Raw genomic sequence first — 22,638 nt, forward strand, 5'->3', positions numbered from 1 at the left:
TACTTTGCTATTCTTGGTTGCTACGTAATGCTAGCTCGTTCTGTTGCCTGCATCTTCCTAACCCGACTAAAGACTGCCAAACACAAGAAGCTGCATATACCCGGCTCATAATAAGTCTTTAGTCCTGTTTCTGTTAATTGTTTAAGTAATGTAGAATGGCGTCGTGTTTTGGGAAGATTGTCGTTGGTACTTATGTGGAGATAAAGCGCAGTGATGGTAAGTTTCGCCCTGTCCATTCTTTCCCCGTCGGTCGCACTGTACAAGTTGTTAGGGGATCTTTGTTGCTGCGGTGCTGTTGGCTAGAGAGCGTAACGTTCACGTTAGCTACACGAAAACATTAATATAAGCAGTGCTGTCAGGGCGGAGTGCTTCAACATGGCCAAAGCCTTTGAATGAGCTCTTACCTTTGTTAGCTTCTCTGCAATTCAAGAGAGATTTGTCTTTAGCGGTTATTTCATATCGTTAAATAATATCAAATGCGTTCAATTGGAAATGAACGAAGCTAAAACACCAACGTTAGTGCCACTGTATAGCTAGCTACCTAAATGATTTATTATATCACGGATTTGAAATTTAACATTAGTTAAGCTAGCTAACTTGCTAACCAAGCTAACGTTAGTTTTGCGATAGAGCAACATTAGCTTATGATTAGCTAAACGGCTAACACTAGCTAGCTAGCTAATATCGCCAACAACCGGCTTTATTAGCTACAGCAGTTAAACTGTAGTGAAAACTAACAACCATCCATTTAGTTGACAAGTAGTTTTCCATTTTGGCTGTAGTTTATGCCCAATGTAGCTAGATACTTTATTCAGGTTATTAAATGTGTGTCATTACTGAGCATACTAAACTAAATCACACATTTGAAATGCTAACGTTATGTATAATACAAATAATAAACTTTTATTTAAGCATTTTTCAGAACAACGTTACAAAGTGCTTTACATTGTTGACCCATAATTAAAACATTTCAGGACTTGGGCAAATAAAACCAGGCAATTTAAGTAATACAGAAATTACATGGTAAATAATACAAAAATAAAAGACTAAATAGCCTATATACACCAATAACACCATAGACAGACGTATCACACGTATCTTAGTTACTACATTGGTTATGGAGATAATTGTGGTTTTAGAAACTTTCTTGGAACACCTCTTATAGCAAGGGATTTTAGTTTTAATAATGTAAGTTATGCCAAGATAACTAGAATGAAGTCAATCAAACAGTAGTGTATGAAATGCCTATGGCAGCTGTATACTGTACTGTGTGCTTACTTCCTTACAGAAGTAACGTTCCTGCTATCACAGGGAAACTGGGATTTCAATACACTCACTTTAGCTGGTCAAGTGTTAACATAGGAGTAGACAGGGAAAGGGAGAGGCAGCTTGTTGTATGACTCTTCTCTATGTGAATATCAGCTGTATTCTGCCTGCCTTGTGTAGCTGTAGAACATTGCTTCAGGGCCAGGCAGCAAACGATGACTGAAAAGTTTCTGTCATTCCAGGATTAGGCTACACCCAGTTTTGCAATGAACCCAACAACAAATACTCTTGAACAAATCATTCTAAAAAAAAAACAATAAAAAAAACATTCAAATCTAGTGGCAAGGGTGTGTTTATTGTAATTGTTTTATTGGTTGCTGTTGTTAATGATGATGTATTCTTAACTCAATCATCCCTGAGGCATTTCTGTCCTCAGTACTCAGATGTGAAAGAAATGCTCAGCAGGGCCTAGTGAGAGTTTGGTTCTGTTCATCCATGTCCCTGCTGGTTGGTGTTGCATCCAGGGCAGGGATTGCCCTCTCTCTGGGGGGTTGGTGGTGGGGCTGGTTCAGATTCAAGCCATATTCAGGCCACCACCCCATCTGTTGCAGCCAGCTTCCTAGATTCTGCCAGGAGTGTCTTTTGCTCCCCCTGTGTTTTTTCTTTTGACAGTCAGCCCTGATGAGAGCAAGATCTCATAGAGAATTATTTTGTGCTGTTTATTGAGTAGATACAATTAAGTTACTTTGTATGCCTTTTTAATTCAATACTAGATCCCTTGTTTACTGTTGGACATAGATTATCTGTTATTGGGCATTCATTTTTGTGTGAGACATGGTAGTGTCTTTAAAAGTAGAGTGAAGAGACATATGTCACCTACCAGCTTAGTAATTAAGAGCTGCATAATTGTTCTCAGTCTGTGACATGTTGACGCAGTTTTATAATGAGTGCCTTTGGTTTTGTAATGAAACTGATGCATTTAAGGCTGTTTGTTCCTTGGGCTTAGCAGTGCTTGAAACACCCCCTCTAAGCCCCTTTAGCTACTAGTAGGTGTCAGTCTATCCATTCAGCCAAGTTTAGTATATAAGTGGGACACAGTGAACAGGGCGTTCAGTTACAGAAAATGTGTGTATGTGAGCAAGAGGTAGGTAGGCCGGTACACTTCTGATTTCTGGAGAGAAATTAAATGTTCCTTTCATCAGCAAAGTACAGCTACACAGCAGTGTGTCTGGATCAGACAGGTGACGTGGCCTTGAACCTTTTCTGAAGGCTTTTTTCTCATGCTGAAACAATAAATTATTAAATCACTAGTCACCTGGCATAATCAAATGTGATCATTGGTAAACATTTAAGTCAGTTATCAATTACAAAAATATGTTCTTTTTTTAAAGTAAGTCTCTATATTAACTATAGGCTATAAAGCAATATTTTTTCAATGGAGTTTGGACTTAGGTAGCTGTCATTTAATATTTTTGATCAAGTGAATAACAAGTAAAATAAATTTTGATAATTTAATCAAGAATAAAAATAATCTTCAGTTTCATCCCTGTCACATTATGACACCCTGTCTTCTCTGGATGTGCAGAGAAGGCAATATGTAATGGTGATGGTGTAGAGCTAGGTTTTGTTTCCCTAGGTCTTTCAACCTCTGGCTGCAACATGTTAGAAGGGCCCCCTCCATTCCCATTGTTGTGTATGGTGTTACTGTGGCCTCCGTGCAGATTGTAGTCTGCAAAATTGATAACTGTATAAGATTTCTTCAAGCAGCACCCTTGCTTGAATGCCTTTTCATTGTTATGTTTTCAACCCCAGTCCACATATTCTGTTCATTACGTCTGTTAACCTGTGCTGGCATTACCCCCTCCACGTTATTGGGGTCATTATATCAAGATACATACTGTATTATGTAAACAAAAGAGACAAAGTGCTGTACGGATGTCACTGCGAGCTGGTTGATACAACAAACATCTTTTCTAAGTCAGCGGAGTTAGGAAGAAACGGATCACTTCATTTATTTCTGTGAAGCTGGTTTAATGTTGGAATTTGATTGCTTACTATATCGGGACAGGCAACACTGTGGGTAGTTTTCGTATTTTCTAATGAAGAGCTCCAGCGATTAGATGACTAATTAATAGTCGAGCCACAGATAAATAATCAACTATTTTGATAATTAATAAAAAATAAAACAAGTATTTTTTTTCATGCAGAATGGCAGAAAATGCAGCTGTCAGCCTCTTAAATATGGGGATGTCTGGCTTTTTTTCTGTTTTATATAATTAAACTGAATATTTTTGGGATAAAGACATCACCTTGGACTTCAAGGCTGGGATGGACATTTTTCATTTTCTGGCATGTTATAAACCTTACGTGTAATCTAGAAAATAATCGGCAGAATTAATCGATAATGAAAATATTCACTAGTTGCAGCTCTATGATTAACTAAGACTTACTGGTTGTTACATAACAAAACTTTTCCACGCAAGTGGTTTGGAAGAAGGTGTTGCTCTGCAGTTACTTACGCAGCATGTTGTTGAATAGAGTCGTATGAAATATGAACCAATAGGAAGGCTGTGGTCTCAAATGTAACTACTGACTTTAGCCAAAGGAAGCAGCAGTAATTTGGAGGGCTTTGCCTGACCCTTTGTTGTCACTGTAAATTCTCTGAGGCTACATCCACACTACGTTTTCATTTTTAAATGTTTTGAAACAAAAATGATCTCACATCCACTCTACTCCGGCATTTTTTCGGAAACATTTGGAAACAGTGCTGCAGTCACTTGCAGCAGTGGCGTGTCTCAACACTCTTCCGGCTACCGCCGCCCAAGGCAATTGAGATTGGTGTAAAGAAATGCCAATAAACCAGAACACGTTTTTCCTCCTGTCCGGGGATGTTGTGTGGACTAGCCAGACCCTCCTCCACGGCGCTGTGGAGGAGGGTCTGGCAATGCGAGACTAGTGCTGGCCAACACCTTTTTAACATTTCACCCATCTGTTTGGAGTTTGTTGTGAATAGTGTTGTTGATGTGAACTGAACTTTCCTTTGTAGCGTTTAAATTAAGTCATACCTGTTCAAGTAGATATGCTTGAAAGGAAACGGGAGCTCCACAGTGTTTTAGAGAAGAAGAATGTTGTCATTTAGCTCTCGTTATGCTGTCCTAATGAGCTTTTGTCATTCATATATTGTAATATTGTGGCTTACTTGTACGTGGCCTTGACATAGTACCTAAATATTTGCGCTCACTCAACCAGTAATGTAGAGATTTATAGGGACTACTACAGCCGTTTCTGATGGAGGATAAGGCTTGGTTGTAAGGTTGACGTCCCTATTGTTCATTCATTTTTCATTGGTTTATGTATTCAAAATGATTGCAATGTTAAGTTAGATCAGGTCACTTGAAGTGTGTGGTGTGTGTTTTGGGTAAAATGTAGTCTTTTATACTACAGAATGTATCATAGCAGTATTGTCTAGTCATTGTCAATCAATGTTAACAGATTAAATGTATGCATGTCAAAACTGCAGTTGATTTACTAAGTATAGTGAATGTATTATTTTATTAATACAGTATATGGGATACGTCCACCCTCTTAAGCCAGAGTTTCCTGATCTTCAGAGTACAAACATGTTTTTCCCCACAACTCTCCCTGTTTTATGACAATATTTGCTTTTTTTACATTTTGCCAAATAAAACCATTGTAAGGTAACTCAGTGAAATGTTCAGCAGTTGGGAACACTAAAAGCATCTTTGCTCGCTAGCTCCCTGTGTGACTCCTGAATAATGGATAAGGGAACATGGTGTTTCCCTGGATCGTACAGGGAATTTACAGCATACAGTCCATATAGACAAAGATGGGAGGGCTGAACAGGCTCTTTACAGCTGGTATTATTACGCTGCAGACAGAGAGGCGGAGAGAAGCATACAGGCTTGCTGCAGCAGCTGTGCTTGTCTCTATTATCAGCGATTGTCTCCAAAGGGTCATTATCAAAACTCATCAGATCTTACTAAGAGTAGCCTCTGCCTAATGCCAAACATTAAACACTGCTGTGTAACAAGCTGTTTTCATAATTTTTTTGTGAGGTTTAGGGCCAGGTTTAGATATAGATAGATAGATAGATAGAGTATGTTAAACTGACAAAGCAACAGCCTGTGGTCCACTATTTGCATTACATGTCACCAAATTCTTCATACATGTAAAACAAGTTCACATCTCAATTTCTTATTTTTTTAATTACAACTTGCACACAGATTCATTTATTTAGCGATAGAATGATAATATAAATATGTATCATTGCGCAAGCTAAAAGCTGCTAAACAATAATATTGAATCCCCAGCAGCCACCCAGCCCTATTTGCAGTCAGTGACACTGCAGTACACAGACAATCAGCGTGTCCTGAGAAAACATTCTTAAAAACATACAACCCTTTTCAGGTTTTTCCAACCTTACTTCATTTCTAAATAAAGTTCTAATTTAACAGGCCTACTACTAGGTACAGATCTGATCAGGCCTGCAGGTGGTAATTAGACCTTTTGTAATTACCCTACTAAATACATTACGTTGCTAATGCACAAGGTAGTGTGTGTGTGTGTGTGTGTGTGTGTGTGTGTGTGTGTGTGTGTCTTTTTCATTACTAAAACATGAGGTGGTGAGTAGCACATGCATGGCCATTATTGCGCCACTTAAATTGAAATATTGCCACCATTGTTGCTACCAAACTTGCAAGGGCCCTAAAATAATTTGGGCCCTGGTTTGGGTATTTGTGCACTGCCTTCACTTTTAGGTGTTAGTATGCCTGTCTGATGTTTGTGTTTCTCTTGTCTATGATACTTTCACAGGGCGTATACACCAGGCTATGGTGACCTCACTGAATGAGGACAACGAGAGTGTCACAGTGGAGTGGATAGAAAATGGAGACACAAAAGGGAAAGAGGTAAATGACCATTTATTACCACTCAAAGCACCACCATGTGCTTTTTTTTTTTTCAACAGCAATAAATAATGCATTCAAAGGCATTCAGGAGCTGTGATGACTACACAACCAGTAGAGGTGCGTATCTCTCCTTTTATAAAACAATCAGATACGTATTTAGATACGTGGACTACGATACGGTTCAGGGACGATGCATTTTAATATGGGACGATTCAGAGTGATTTGATTCAAGGTTAAAACGATTCAGTACGATTCAGTCTGATAGATACAGTTAATATTCTTTCAATGTGAACACATTCATTTTCCATTATAAATTAAAATAAGCCAATTCTGAAAAAGAAGCATTGCCTACCTTCAAATAAATATATATTTCATAAAAGGGACCAGGGAATAGCAAAGCTAGGACATGCTAATAGTATAACTTCAACCTAATTAGCTAGCCACTTAAAACCAAAAAACATACACATTAGCTTCATACTAAATAAAGCGCAGCCTTCTTGCTGCTGTAATCTTAGAGACAGTAACTCAAACACACAGGTCCACGTTACACAACCATTATGAGCACTCCAATAATAATCATTAACGGTATTACATGAGTACACGTGAACACAATAATACTGTTGTGAGCGTTAGCATGCGGCTAGCAGACTTTTATGCTAATGTTACTGTACAGATCATATCGCATTAGAACATATAAACGTAAATATCTGTATGTATGTATACCAGTCCACTCACATGTTTATGAAAGCACACGTGGATGGATGACTCCCAGACCGCAGCTAGTACAAGTCACAATATCCACAATGTATTCCTCTCACTCCAAAAACGAAACCTAGCAGTCGGCATATGTATTTTCTACAAACCTAAACTATAGCGCTGATTGACTGATCCCAGCCACCCTGAACATGAATGACCAAGTCCTTCATCACAAAAATGGCAAGGCTTTTGTCTCCCTCGCACATAAACACACATCCGTCTCTTTCAACGGCTTTGCAAACACCACAGCAGCCTTGTTGAGTTGACAGCAAGCTTCAGTCAACCAATTCGTAACATTGGAACCGGGCCATCAGCCGAAGCTTTGTCCAATTAGATCGATCGAGGGTTCCGTGTATCGATGTAGTCGTATCTGGGATAATACAACCGGATACCGGTTCGTATCGGTGAATCTTTACACCCCTAACAACCAGCCTGCATGTACTACAGTCCCGCCAGACATCGCCTGATCAGCTAATGTGCGTGAACTAACGGTCTGTAACGCTGTCATATGGCCCACACTGTGTATACCTAACAGTATATCCCACTTCTCAGCAATGAAGCCTCACTGTATGTTGTGTTTTATTTTGCTATAGATAGACCCACTAATATATTGCCCTGGTGTAGTGAGATGCTGTAAAGTGATATGGTATTAACATTTCATTTGGACAGTGAATTGATATCTAGTAAATCATTATCTTGCATCATCTGAAGCTCTCTGTCTGTATTTTCCCTTCTCTCTTTTTCACTTTCTCCTTCTGTTTCTCTGGTTAACTGAACGTCGAACAATAATATTGCTGACTACAACATTTAGGCTACCAAATCTCGAATGAAAAAATCACATTATCACACTGTGATTGTGACTATTTGGTACCACATACTTAACCTACGTAGTGGCTGGTAAAAGTTCATAGTTTCCTCATTCAGACAGCAGCTTTCATTAGCTTGTATTCTTGTCACTTACAATGTACTACAATGGTAAATACATTCATAGTTGAAAAGCAAGCCAATAAGGACCTGTATGTTGAAAAAATGACTTCTGTCAACGTTTTTAAAAAGTGATATAGTAGGTTAAAAAAATGTTAATTAATTTAGTACTTGTTAAAAAGTAAGCTTATTGGTGGTCGTTGAGAATCACTGCTTTAGATCTGGTCTTGAGCCCATAGAAGTATGGCAAATTACACTGCATCAGTTGTTTGTTGCTCACTAATAAATGCTCACGAGCTACTAATAGAAGCATAATTGTTTTTATCTCTGGGCTATGGGGGATATCAGGTCATTCAAGTCAAAGTCCAAGTGAAGTCTCAAGTCATTGGTGTTGAAGTCAAAGTCAAGATGCAAGTCTATTTTATTTTATCAAGTCAACATTAAAGTCATTAGATTGTGATACAAGTCTGACTGATGTGAAGCCCAAACCTCTGCTACAGCCTGTCTCTCTGCTTGTTTGCTTATAGGGAGATTATTAAACAAATTACTACAAATTAAAAGCTGAGCTGTACTGTGTTGTAGAAATGACTTGCAGCGCTCATAAAACAGTTTTAAACTCTTTTTTTCATGTTTTACAGCATTGCATGGTGAATGTAATTCAGTTTTTTTTAATTTTTTTTTACATGTCAGCAAAGTGAAAACAAATCTCTACAATTTGTTTAACTTAAAGCTTTAGTGCGTATCTTTTTGATATTATTGAACGTCCGTTACATTCAAGCCATTGCCAAATGAGTTGCTACAAAGCTAATTAAGACTATCAGCTCCATACAACTCTCTCAGTATGACTATGTTCAGAAGATTGTGGCGTCCGGTGATTTTCCTGCGCAGAAGCTCGGGTGAAGATAATTACCTCTTCGGAAGAGTCCATCATGTTTTTGTAATCCTTCGTGTCGTCTTTGGCTACTAGCAACTGTGTGGAGGAGGGGGGTGGGGGCGCGTGCGCAATCACGGAAGGCTTGTATCATGTGGATGCGCCGACAGTGTTGTTGTCATTACTTAGAATTCCTCATGGGGACGACAGAAACTACTCACTATAGCTTTAAGTACAAATTAAGTACAGGCTTTTCTAGGATTGACTCAGAGGATTTTTATATTGAATGTATGTGAACATGTAGTAAAAACATGAATAGAGTGTTACACTGTCTTATGCCAAACATCGGTTAATTGGCATTTATGTAATCTGTTGGCATTAATACCCCTCTCGGACAGATTGACTTGGAGAGTATATTTGCACTTAACCCAGATGTGGCTCCAGATGAGGAAATTGCCCCTAGTCCAGAGACTCCACCCCCACCTACACCGACATGCGTGAAGGTCAATAAAATTGCAAAGGTGAGTACACACAACTTGTAGTAACAAATTGGTGTAATATCGTTTGGATTGTTTAAACAAAAATGCAACTTTCTTTTTTCATTCCCTCCTCCATGTGAGGGACAGTGCATCTAAAGTGCTCAGACTGGCTCAGGTAGTTATGTGGCGGCAGTTTACTGGACCTTAATATAGAACCTGGATCCTTCGAGGTAACCAACTAATTGGTCCTGTTAAGTACACTGCGTGTGGTGCACAGTAGGTTAGGACTGTCACTGCACCATGTTGTCACGTTAACACTGGGATTAATTTGGTAAACATTGCACTGGGGATTTAACCTGCTATCCAATACAATCCGATTTTAGTTTTCAACATATAACACATTTAAAGTGAAAAACTGTGAGGCAATGTAAAATAAGATGATGTTGCTCGAACATAAATAACTACTCTAATAGGATACTGTACTTTTGGCCTGTAACCATTTTATAATTGAAGTACTTTTTGGTTGTGTAGCTCCATAACCTGTAAAGTAGATTATGTAATAAAGTAGATCCATAACCTGTACAAGAATCATCCTAACAAAAAATATACAGGGAGTTTCAGCCTTTTGTGATTTGGACAAGGTCTACTCTCATTCCTTTTTTAAATATACTTTAATATGCGTGCATTAGCAGCATCATCACAAACAGTGTTGATAAAGGAGACCTCAGTACTTGTTACTAATCTGAATCTCAGGCTTTGTCTATTTCTGTATCTCTACTACATTGCAGAGGCAGGCAAAAGGGGCTGAAAACTAAATGAAAAAAAAAGTATGCGTTTCCTTTTTCAGATCCAGAACAGCTATGAATTATGTAGAAGTGAAATTAGGATTCACTAAACCCTAATTCTCTTAGCTAGAATATTTTACTGTAGCTTTTGTTTTTTTCTTGCAGAACCGTCGGACGATAGCACCTACTAAGAATGACGCTCCGTCCAGGGATAATAGAGGTTTGTTTCATGCACTTCTCGGGGAATAGTTAAATTACACTGGTCACACCAGTGACCACTGACAACCGGTTGTCTGGCGTGACATGTCCCGGAAAGAAATGCTGTATTACAGTTTTTTTATCCATTGTATACACACACAAAATGGAACTATGCGCATAATTCTGAAAACATGAAGCTCATGTATCAACTACAAGGCTCCAGACCATAGAAATTGAATTAATTCTATTTTTTTTTTAATCATTATTAATCTTATGGTTTTGTGTTTTCAGGGATTCCGACCCGGGCCAGACAACCACAGCCTCAACAACCAGAGCCTGCACCCCCACCCCCATCTCTGCAGCCTACACAGCTCACTCAAGCTCAGCAGCAACAGCAACTGCAGAATGGTAACGTGATCAAAACACTCATTTGTTTTATAATTAACCGAAGCTGTGATCTAACCGGGACCTTTCTCCAGAAAATAATGTTTTCAGCGAACTACTTGTAAACATTTGGCCTAGAGTTAACAAACTCGTAAGGGGTTTGAAATCCAAATCCAGATATGATCTTCTTTATAAAATAAAAAAAAATGAAATTGATGATAAAAATGTTATCAAATGAGTTGTGAACAATTCCATCGCTTTTTAACACTACAGTATTTTTGATTAATTGGTTTAGGCCATCTATAAAACTATTAATGTGTCATGTTTTTGTTGACCGCATGTTTATCACAGAATCCTCACATCACCTGCTATCCAGAAAGGAGTTTGGACAGCTTTGTATGTATCACCTGCATGCTTCCCCTGCCCTCAATGCCTTATGGTGATTCTAATAGAGTTCCCAATAGAAACTGAGAGTCCTCTAGTCTTACGAGTAAATTGTACACCCAAAATGTCTGCCAGATACTATTCCGAGCTGTGGTGTGGTGGGAAAGTAGCACAAACACAATCCATCCAGCAGACAGGCTTTCTGGGTATTAGACGGGGAAAAAATGTTTGTGCTGCTGGCTGACTGCACTCTGTCTTTTCCCTGTCAGATTTTTGCTGAGTCACACACAAGTACACGTGTGGAAAAGCCTGTGGCACTGTGCGTTACTTCTCAAAGCTCAGACGACAACAATAACCTTTTTCTTTATCTCCCGTTCCATCCAATCGCTCACTGTCATTTGATGAAATAAGGGGAGAAGGAGGGAAAGGCTTAGCTCTCCCACCACCTGTGAGACAGAGCAACCCTCAAGTAGTGATGGTGCTGCATCCCTCTTATACTGCCTTGTCCAGCTGCTGACCCAGCTCATCTTCTCCTCCCAGATTAGGGTAGATTATTAATCCCTCTGCTCTGATAGTCTGGGTTGTCAGGGACTGGAGCCAACGGGAGGCCAGGAGTGTATTGCAGAGCTGCGGCCAGGCTTTACAGTGGGAAGCTGGGGCTGTAGCAGCAAGCCAGAGCTAATCAGATAACACTGTTTTTTATGAACTCTGCAAGCAATCGGAAGGGGCTTTTTACTCACGTTTGCTAACTTGTGTTCTCTTATTATGGTTACTAATAGTTTGTGATTGACCTGAAACACCACTAATCTGTGGGTGTGTTGTGAGATTTTGAATCAGCTTCTGTTTGATTACTGGTAGATTTAAATCATTTCCACCTCTAATTTCAAGTAATTGGAGTAATACAGGGTACATATCGCACAATGTGAATGATTTCTTGTAGCAGTCCCTCAGTCCAGTTGTGTTTTAGGATGCAGATAGAACGTATACGCTAGGAGAGAAGGTTTTGAACATACTGTATAGGCCTTTTATTTATGTAGAGAAAGAAGCTAGTGTTATACTGGAGGCAGTTTGCGCCAGCCACTGCGTCCTTTGTGCTTGAGCACTATCCCTGTTCTGCTTTGTTAAAAATAGCCCAAAGTCTCCCTTCTGTTTTGAGGGACTACCATGAGAAAGGAAAGACTCGCTGGGAGAAAGATACTGCTCAAGCCAAGGGAAAAGACTGAGGAAGTAGAAGAAACCGTTTGGAGGGAGAATAAGAGAGCAAGAGACCATTTTACAAAGAGAGGCTGTTGGCATATCCTGTGAACGGCAGTAGAGTGACTGTTCCCCTTGTCTTTATGGCAGCGCGGAGGAAGTCAAACTGCGTGAAGGAGGTGGAGAAACTGCAGGAGAAGAGAGAGAGGCGCCGGCTTCAGCAACAGGAGCTCAGGGAGAAGAGAGCTCAGGTACATCAATTTCATTCACCTTTCTCCTTAATAAACAGAATGTTATATTCAATCTTCATACCCACTTACGCTCTTGACATTGAGATGGTAGATTAAAATATATTGCAATGATCTACCTATTGGTGAATTAGCTGGCACCTCACTCTGTCACTTTGTTACTCCTTCAGGAGGTGGATACCACCATCCCTAACTATGAGATCATGTATATGATCCGAGATTTCCGAGCCAGTCTAGACTACCGGCCCCTGACCACCGCAGATCTGGTGAGTGGATGTAGCTTCTCCTTCTCTCCTGATTGTTCGGTGTTGACCCTAACAGAAGAATATAATGAAATTGTCTTTGTTGCACTGTCCAGATTGAAGAGCACAGAATATGTGTTTGTGTGAGGAAACGTCCACTCAACAAGAAAGGTAAGGTCTTCCGTCGGGTAACAACATTGTGACCAGTCATTGTGTGTTGTCTTTTTTTTTAAACGTTTTCCTCCAAAGTATTATTGCGATTGAGAGTCGTGCCTCTGCTGGGTTCCAGAGTTGTCCATGAAGGATTTGGATGTGATCACCATCCCCAGTAAAGACGTAGTGATGGTTCATGAACCTAAACAAAAAGTGGATCTCACCCGCTACCTGGAGAACCAGACCTTCCGCTTTGACTACGCCTTTGATGACAGCACCACCAATGAGATGGTTTACAGGTCTGTAACAACAGTTGTAGTATAACACCGTATGATAAGGAGAATGTGTTGTTTTACAGAATTGAATTAACGTGTTTTTTGTTGGTGTCCATAATTGTTAGCTGTTACATCTTGCTTTTGCAGATGGAGTATTGAATAAATGTGTGTTCTGTCTCAACCTGCAGGTTCACTGCCAGACCTCTAGTGGAGACCATTTTTGAGAGGGGCATGGCCACCTGCTTTGCCTACGGGCAGACAGGCAGTGGAAAAACACACGTGAGTCCCGCTCAATGACTCCTTCAAAAAGCCAAAACCACATCACTTACTAGGGATCAAAGCTAATGGTTCCTATGGAGAGTTTTGCTCTATTTTAATTCACTTGTATGCAATTTAAAAATACTTACATTGTGTACTGTATTTTAGACTATGGGTGGAGATTTTTCGGGGAAGAACCAAGACTGCTCTAAAGGAATTTATGCATTAGCTGGTAAGTCAATGAACTATGTTTTTTTGTGCTAGTGTGTTGTGTTCTAGTGAGTAAAGGCGTTCAAATAAAATGTGTTTGGTTATTAAATTATAAAGGGCTTGGTCTGGTGCAATTTTTAGATCTCTCATCTCTTTCCACGCAGCTCGGGATGTATTTCTCATGTTGAAGAAACCCAACTACAAGAAGTTAGATCTACAAGTGTACGCAACCTTCTTTGAAATCTACAGCGGAAAGGCGAGTGATATGTTGTCATTTGTTTTGGTTTTTGCTTCCACCCCCTACCCCCACCCCCCACCCAACCCAAAATAAAACGATAAGTAATGCTGACTGTGTGTTTGTATTGTTAGGTGTTCGACCTGCTGAATCGTAAAGCCAAGCTGAGGGTGCTGGAGGATGGGAAACAGCAGGTGCAGGTTGTGGGGCTTCAGGAGAAGGATGTCAAGTGCACAGAGGAGGTCTTGAAACTCATAGAAGTGGGCAACAGCTGCAGGTATAACAACAGAAACGTTGTCCATCTAGTTGTTGTTAGTGGTGCAAGACATAGAATTCTTGTGTTTGTTCATTACATGTTATTATGATCACAGCATTACACTTATTTTTGTTCAGCATGAAATGAGTCTGTCACTCGCAAATGTCTTGTAATAGAAATAACATATTTTTGTACACCATGTTCATGGCAAATAACAGAAAGTCGTGCATATTTTATTTTTGCCTCTTCCCTCTCCTACATTTGTTCTTTTCTTGCTCTCTTCGCCTTTTATTCATCTTCATGTCTCCTTCCTCTCACTCCCAGAACATCAGGGCAGACATCCGCCAACGCACACTCCTCTCGCAGCCACGCCGTTTTCCAGATCATTCTTCGGAGGAAGGGGAAGATGCATGGAAAGTTCTCCCTCATCGACCTGGCAGGTAATGAGAGGGGGGCTGATACATCGAGTGCTGACCGCCAAACTCGTCTGGAGGGAGCTGAGATCAACAAAAGCCTGCTGGCCCTGAAGGTTTGTGGGCAGCTGCCAAGCATTTCTGGCTACTTTAGCAGCAACATACACAGTGATTCCAATTAGATATTTTTGATTTAGCATACAATGTGTCTCTGCTTTTCTTGTTTCAGGAGTGTATCAGGGCTCTTGGCCGTAACAAGCCTCACACCCCATTTAGAGCCAGTAAGCTCACCCAGGTCCTGAGGGACTCGTTCATCGGGGAAAATTCACGCACATGCATGGTCAGTTCATTGCCTTTATTAATATCCTATGTCCATGTCTTCCTTTCTCTTCCAGATGGTACTACTTTCAATTATCTTCTCTTTCTCTGCACAGATTGCAACAATCTCTCCTGGTATGACATCCTGCGAGAATACCCTCAACACACTACGCTACGCCAACAGGTGGGAATATGTTAACCTACGACAGTGATTTGGACAGTGCATTATTGCCACAGGAACCAACAGAAATTATGGAATGTTATGAAATCATAGCTCCTTTAATTCCTCTTTAATCCCCAGTATCTTTTGTATGAATTGAAATTAGCTGTATCAATGTTGTTATTGTACATGTCTCTGCCTACTCTCAGTAGTTCTGTCTGACTCTCTTGTATCCGCTCTCTCTTCTCTTTTTTCCTGCTTTGTTTCCCCACTTCTCTCCCGCCCTCTGCTCTTCTGTGCCATGGTGTGGCTGGCATCGCTGTGTAGAGTGAAGGAGTTCGGGATTAGTCCGTCAGACATCCCCTTCTCTCAGGGCGGTCAGGGGAGTCGCTCTGAGCACTCGCCCACCAATACCTTTGAGTACGATGACTTTGCTGATACCTCTCCCAGCAGGTCAAGCACTCCCCAAAACACAGAACTACACACACACACACACACACACACACACACACACACACACACACACAGACCAACCACAATGCATGTGCTCCCTCCAGGTATTTATTACATTATGATAAACAACCATGATCTCATCTTGGTGTCTTTCATTAATTTCATCAGCTGTTCACTGTGGAAAGCTAGTGAAATCTATTTTCCATCTGCATGACGGGACACTTTTCATCCTCCTCCCCTGCTTTAACTTCCACTTTTTATCTTTGGCTAAGCTGTGGACACAACCTTTTTTCTTTTCACCGACTCCTGAAGAACAATACATCTGTCTGCCCATGTGGGTGTGTCTTCTATTTGTTCTGTGTGACACCACCAACCGGTGAAAGCTGGGTGTGATTAGTCACAATGAATACATACATTGACTTAATGAGGTGTCAGCTGCTGTTTTGCGCCAATAGTGACACTGAAGCTGTTCAGTAAAAGCACCCAGGATCAGCTTTTGTTTGAAAAAACTCAGCAGGTAATCCCTCTTGCATAGTCCAAATGAATTAGCGCTGTACCTGCAGGCTGGGAACAGGGCGGTAATTCCTCATCAGCTCTGTGAGGTTTCATTAAAGCCATTAGAGCCAACACAGTCATCTTTCCCCATGCATGATGTCACTGCTGTCATGATGCTACCATCCCGTGCTGTTTGTGAAAACCTTTGACCCCCACACCGTTAACGTCACACCCCAAATCAAACAGCAGCCATGTTTAGAGTGGGTCTGCGTTTTGAAGAAAACGGTCCCAACCGGCTCAATGTCTTCTCTCTGCAGGGTGAAGGAGCTGACAGTGGACACCAACCAAGTAATGGAGGGGGTTCGACCCACCATCCATGCTGTCGACCAGCTGGATCTTTTGGACGAGGACTGGCTGAGTATCTCGCCGCAGAGAGACGATCTCAAACTGCTCTGTGAGCAGAATGTAAGTACACGAGGTCTCAGTATATGGAACATCATATCACTGCTGTATATCAATATACAGCAGCTTGTGATGTAATTCATTTTGTAGAAAATTAAGAAACTGTTTAAAATTACTAGTCATACTTATCTGATTTTGGCTCATCCAAATAATCAAGTACCTGTCACCAATTTTGGTATAGACAGTGTCTGTTTTGGAAAGCTATTAAAGCGGTGTGAAGTTGTGGCAAACGGCATGTATTCCAACAACTTATAGTTGAGGATAAGGCGTCACGATATGAGGAAAATATCTAATTGCAATTATGTTGACTGATATGAAGATTGCGATATGATTCACGATAATGGAGGGAATGATCATTTTTGTATCATTTTTGTCATTTTCACCCAAAAATATTTAAAAAAATAAAGTGATTAGTGTGATTTTTGCGAGGATCTGTACCAAACAGGGATATTTTCTTTAGTCTGTAGGATAGACCACAATACTTCATTCAGAATCCTTTGACACATATTTTGCCTTTAACAAATATTGCACCTCTCTGCGATTTGGATATTGCACTAGTCCGTATTGCGATTTTGATAAAATTGCAATTAATTGTGCAGCCCTAGTTGAGGAGCCTAATAGTTTAGATATATATATGCGAGAAAGTTAAAATAGAATGTTTTGAGCCTTTTAAAGAATCAACATTATTTATAAATGAACGGTAATGTCCACTGGGATCCTAGCAGTAACTGCTGAAGCCATGTTAAATCTGTGTCCCTTGTTGACCCTGTAAATATGTTTCCCAGGAGGAGGAAGTGTCTCCCCAGCTCTTTACCTTCCACGAGGCAGTGTCTCAGTTAGTGGAGATGGAGGAGCAGGTCCTGGAGGACCACCGAGCTGTTTTTCAGGTCAGAACACTGAAGAAGACATGACAACACAACTGTTGAATTACTCTCGCTCACTTCTTTATGTCCACATACACAAAGACAGATGTGTCAGCTGCTTTTAAGGACGTTTGTAATTTCTGTACACATTCATGAAGGTCTGCAAATACAATGCTAGATTCCCACTTTGACATGTCTAAACATTGTAAATATTAAAGACAAGGTTGGTAACTTTTTCCAATATACACTTTTTTTATATCCGTCATCTGTAGCTGCTGTAATCTTGTAAAAATGCCAACCAATCACTGCCTCATGGTCCGCTTGGGAAGAACCAATGAAATGCCTCCTTGCCCCCTGGAAATGCTACTTTCATATCTTAGCTAGCTTGTCAACATTACCAACCCTGCCTTTTAAACAGAAGCAGTTTTCCCATGTTCTTCCATAGAAAGCGTAACACTTCTAACAAATGCATTGGTAACATCTGTGTGAAGGCTGTAATAACTAAGAGGACATTCTTCTGTGTTTCTGGCACGATTTCATCTCCGCCTGTCATAGACTGAATATGCACTTGTATGTGTCCTCTGTGAGCAGGAGTCAATCCGGTGGCTGGAAGATGAGAAGGTGCTGCTGGAGATGACCGAGGAGGTGGATTATGACGTGGAGTCGTACGCCACTCAACTGGAGCAGATCCTCGACCAGAAGATAGATATCCTCACCGAGCTCCGAGGTATGACTGAAACACGCGTTTGCCCGTCGATGACGATACATCCTGCTCCAGCAAACACTAACCACTTTTTTTTTTTTTTTTTTACGATCATGTCTTTTCCTCTCAGATAAAGTGAAGTCATTCCGCTCTACACTCCAGGAGGAGGAGCAAGCCAGTAAGCAGATCAATCCCAAGAGGCCACGTGCTCTTTAGAGGCTGAAGAGATTTAAGTGGCACATACAGAAGCATAACCACTAGATGTTCGGCACAACTCGGGCTGTCTCTAGCAGCTGTGAACATACGAATAAAAGGACTGTCTGATGTACCAACAGGCTCAAGGTGCATTTGTTACGATCCCTCTCCTTACAAAACTGGCTGTTCCCCACTATGGTCTCATTAGAAAACGTAGGAAGGAAAATAGTTTTATTTCCTTTTGTGAAGAATGTTTAGTCTGCCCTCTCTGTTCTCATTAAATTATTTTCTTTTATACTTGTTTGTACTTTCTTTAAACTGAATACTTTGACCTGGTTTCAGAAGAGATCTTCATTGAATATGATTTTAAGGTTTACTGCACAAAACCAGTATTTGATTTCTGGCTGACATGTCTGCATGTGCACTCTGTGAAAGCTTATGTACGCCACTGTCCTCAGTTTTCATGCTTCTAGGTCCTCCGTTGACATTGTAAAGTGATCTCATTATCACAAGTGGTCTCTTCTCTTTCTTCCTTCTCAGAGCTTTTACCAGAATGGAAGAAGCCTTTAACCACATTGTGTTCTTTTCCTTGTGTCCCTGAGAGGTTTTTACATGTAGTTTACTTCAGTTTGTGCCATGTCGTTCTACGTGGCAACTGACTTAAAAGCTCATACTTAACGTAAAAACATGTTTTCCACCCGTTTAACACTTTGTTATAAAACTGAAACTAGAAAAAACTGCTATTAATAAATGTATAGTGAAGACCACCGACGGTCTACCAACGGTTATGTTTCTCAGTGTTTGCACCGGATGTAATGCTGGATGAAGTAATAAAGATTCATGTGTTTCATTTAAATGGCTTTTGTGATAATGAGTTATCCAAATAAATGGACTGAATAACTTCAATCAAAAGCCGTCTTCTACCACCTCCGAGTAGAAATGGACTACGTTATGAAAACCTGCTTCCTTCATAACATTATATGAATGTGTCACTAAGTAAAACCACAACATGAACACAGATTTTTCTCATCTTGCAACATCCTCATATTTTTGGCCAAATGTGAGCTTGACCTAAATTTGCTACACATTTCATGGTAAACTAAAAATAAAAAAAATATACTCGTGTCTTGTAGCATTACATTCAGTATTTGAGTAGTTTTGTATTTACCAGAGAAAGACCACATAACGAAAGCAGCTAGGGTATCCATGGGATACAAGGCTATCTCCATAGAGAAAAATGTAACGTCATGAATTGTAGTGACTTGATGGTGCCTCGTGGCCAGAGGCGGAGTGGCAATCGGGAGAGTCGGGACTTTTCCCGGTGGGCCGGTCTGATAATAGTTATACATTGCAAGTTCTTAGCAACACCATCCGGCGGCCTGGTGTGCGGCCGCTGCCTGCGGGCAGACCTGTGCGTCGTTTCAGTGTCCACTCTCTCTGTATAAATAGAGACGAGCAGCGCGGCTTCCGTGGTCTGTGGCTTCAGGTTTATAGGACATGTGGACATGCTGCGGCAGATGTGACGCGTTTGAGCTCCGTGTATTTCTGCAGTAGTTTTGGATCTCCACCTCCGATGTAAAGCAGCGTACAGTCACTTCCCTAGCTAAACTTTGTGTCATTCAGCGACCAGTCTCAAACGGGGCTCAGCAGAACAATCACACAGCAGACTATGGTGCAGGTAGATTCTTTTTTGAAATAAAGTGACTGTATTCTTCTAATACCCTATTATTATTATTATTATTATTATTATTATTATTATTATTTATTTTTCTCAAAATATCACAACTCCTCAAAGAGAACACAGATATATTTTCAATGTGCACAACGTTTTGAACATGAGCAGAAATATTGCTCATACACATCTGAAATATTACAGTCCAGGGGTTTATTAATATGCTACATTAAAATTAATTCATTTATCATTGAGGTGAATAATTGTCATATGCACATTTAAGGAGGTTACTTCCCCAACAAAAGATGCAAAAGAGGAGGGAAGAGTAAATGATGCCTAGGCTACATGTGTGCTGACTCAGATATAATTAGAAAAGTCGATCCAAAGGAGAATAAATAGTTGAAAGTAATGAATGCCTGAGAGCCTTATTGCAAACTATTCCATTATGTTTTTATATTTTGAATTATCCCCTATGTTTCCCTTTACATACAGGTATTGTCAGCATAAATTGATTCAGAAAAGGTACTTTCCAACTAATTACTTTAAGGTAGCCTATTATACAACCAGTTATTTCTAACCTGAAAGGTTGATGCTGCATGTTGCTTGAAGGCAAACGACATCTGAACAGTTAATTGTAGTTTGATTTGTCATACAGAACGTAAAATGACATTATAGGCATTGTGTACATAGTCAACAATACTGAGGTAGATTAGAAGATGTAACTATTACCGCCAGTGTTGGGAGTAACGCGTTAAAAAAGTTATGCAATTACAGTAATGTATTCCTTTTTGCTGTAACGCAGTAATATAACGCATTACTAATTCAATTTCGGTAATATTATACTCTCGTTACAATCTCAGTAACGCGAGTTACAACGCATTTTAACGCAACATTTAGTGGTGCGTTGTTGTTTTTAAGAATTCACCAACACCGCGACACATTTCTTCACAGGAAAAAAAAAAGCCGTATTATTTCCTGTCGTTGTATTCGGTGGTTGAGATGACTGCAGAGACAAATACATTTGCGAGATGGATATTATTTTCAGGAGTTATTACGCTGCGTTGAAGTGAGCTGTCCTGTTTCTGTTCCCGTGGTCAGAGCCAGAACCAGAGACGGTACGGACAACATGTATGTCCCAACCATAGACTGTATTACAGTCCCAACATGGGACCAACAGGTGACGGTACGGCAGCGGCTGACAGATATAAACATGTCGGGAATTAATGTTGAGGCTTGCTACACGTAAATATCATTGCATTTTATCAGCCGTGGAGAGTAACTATGCCTGTAGTCGAATGGCTTCGAATGACGAGCAAAAACGCTTGTCTTTTACTGTGACCATTTACTATTCAATATGTTGCAGTTTTACAAACAAGAAAGTGAACAACTTGAGCCTGACGGACATGTTGCATCTCAGTAAGCTAGCAAGAGTAGGCTTACACAACAGGCAACTTCCGTGTAGCCTACTTCAAAATAAAAGCACTTCCTGTGACGGTTCGTAGTAAAACTAAATTACTGTGAAATAAGATTGTGTAGGCTACCTTTTCACAAATCAGCTGTAAATCAAGTACTGTAAGTAATGTAAATAGTCAGTTTTAATCACACTATAATTGAACATTTCCTTTAGGGTGTTTTAAACTAAACAACATGAATTTCTTATTCAAGTTCTATAAACAAACATTTTACAACAATGCCGTACTTACTTGACGTACTTAATTGAGTATTTTCATTTTCTCCTACTTGCCTATTATACGTTTTACTTATCTATTTTTTATAGCTTTAGTTACTTTGCATATTTATATTAATTATACAAAATATGAATAATCTATGATGTATTAAAGTGGATAAAGAGGAGACTTTATTGATCCGGTGGTGAAATTCACAAGCTAGCTGCCAAATCAAACATCCCCTGTTATTTTGGTGAAAGTAACTCAAAAGTAATGCAAAAGTGTAACGCATAACAATTCAGAGACAGTAATATTGTAATATAACTAATTACTCTCAAATGACACTAGTATTCTATAATGTATTACATTTTGGAAGTAACTTGCCCAACACTGATTACCTCTATAACCAAATACGAATTTGTTTAGTAGCTTGACAGATGACCAATTGCCACCTATGACTAAGTATGTTGTTCATTGCCCTCTAGCGGTCACAGTGATTACCTTCCACTGCACACTTCATTGACGGTACTGATTGTCGCTGTAAAAGCTAATTCGTAGAATAGAAAGAATCAATAACAAACTACAGAGATTTCCGATAAGATAACTATCAAAATAGCAATATCCAAATACAGATGTAGTTGCATATTGCAACCACTGGAGGGCAATCGCGAACCATCAAGCGGTCCAAGTGTCAAGAGAGAAAAAATAAGATACGTCAACGATTTCCGGTAAGGACCATCAAAACAAAGTTTCCAAAATACAGATGTAGTTGCATATTGTAACCACGATGGAAAGCTTATTTATAGCATATGATACTTCAAATTGTTTGGCATTTGTATGGCATACTATGCTATGAAGTACTTTGACTTTTTGATGACATAACATTCTGACTTTGTCATTTTGACATCCTATGAAATTACTATTAAAAGTCAGTATAGTACAGTACCAGTCAAACGTTTAGACACACACTTTCTAATTCACTTGAATGGGAACGCGTGTCCAAAATGTTGACTGGTACTGTATGTCATAGAAACGTCAAAGAATAAATAGTAAAAAATGTCATAAATGATATATGGCATAAAAATGTCAGTGTGCACTTTTCCTGTGCGGCCCGCAATCATATGCTGGCTGACTAAAATTACACTCAGCCATTTATACATGAGAGCCCCTGATCTAGGATTTTTGTTTCAA

The 22,638-nt window shown here is 39.8% G+C and overlaps 1 protein-coding gene across 4 annotated transcripts; it reads left to right on the forward strand.

The window, feature by feature from the left end:
• On the forward strand, positions 1 to 18,964 carry LOC144518131 (kinesin-like protein KIF2A). Of its 4 annotated transcripts, XM_078250560.1 has the most exons (22): positions 1 to 216; positions 6,100 to 6,194; positions 9,144 to 9,266; positions 10,175 to 10,229; positions 10,499 to 10,615; positions 10,943 to 10,987; positions 12,320 to 12,420; positions 12,588 to 12,683; positions 12,776 to 12,830; positions 12,949 to 13,111; positions 13,276 to 13,366; positions 13,514 to 13,577; positions 13,720 to 13,811; positions 13,925 to 14,067; positions 14,371 to 14,575; positions 14,689 to 14,799; positions 14,894 to 14,961; positions 15,265 to 15,390; positions 16,203 to 16,350; positions 17,133 to 17,234; positions 17,802 to 17,937; positions 18,044 to 18,964. In XM_078250560.1, exons 1-22 carry the CDS (start codon positions 156 to 158, stop codon positions 18,127 to 18,129), a joined length of 2,283 nt encoding a protein of 760 aa, XP_078106686.1. In that variant the 5' UTR covers positions 1 to 155; the 3' UTR covers positions 18,130 to 18,964. The 4 variants fall into 4 exon arrangements, with proteins under 4 accessions (XP_078106686.1, XP_078106689.1, XP_078106687.1 ...); XM_078250563.1 differs by lacking the exon at positions 15,265 to 15,390 and having other exon boundaries at positions 2 to 216; XM_078250561.1 differs by lacking the exon at positions 10,943 to 10,987 and having other exon boundaries at positions 2 to 216.
• Positions 18,965 to 22,638: the final 3,674 nt, after the last annotated feature.

Source organism: Sander vitreus, chromosome 5 (assembly GCF_031162955.1).
Source record: "Sander vitreus isolate 19-12246 chromosome 5, sanVit1, whole genome shotgun sequence".
NCBI lineage: Eukaryota > Metazoa > Chordata > Actinopteri > Perciformes > Percidae > Sander > Sander vitreus.

Excerpts from the sequence above, each read along its gene's own strand:
- LOC144518131 (XM_078250560.1), top strand. The coding sequence starts at position 156 with ATGGCGTCGTGTTTTGGGAAGATTGTCGTTGGTACTTATGTGGAGATA. Across the intron at positions 12,421-12,587 it reads TCAGGGAGAAGAGAGCTCAG|GAGGTGGATACCACCATCCC; the intron begins GTACATCAATTT and ends TTACTCCTTCAG. Across the intron at positions 13,578-13,719 it reads AGGAATTTATGCATTAGCTG|CTCGGGATGTATTTCTCATG; the intron begins GTAAGTCAATGA and ends CTTTCCACGCAG.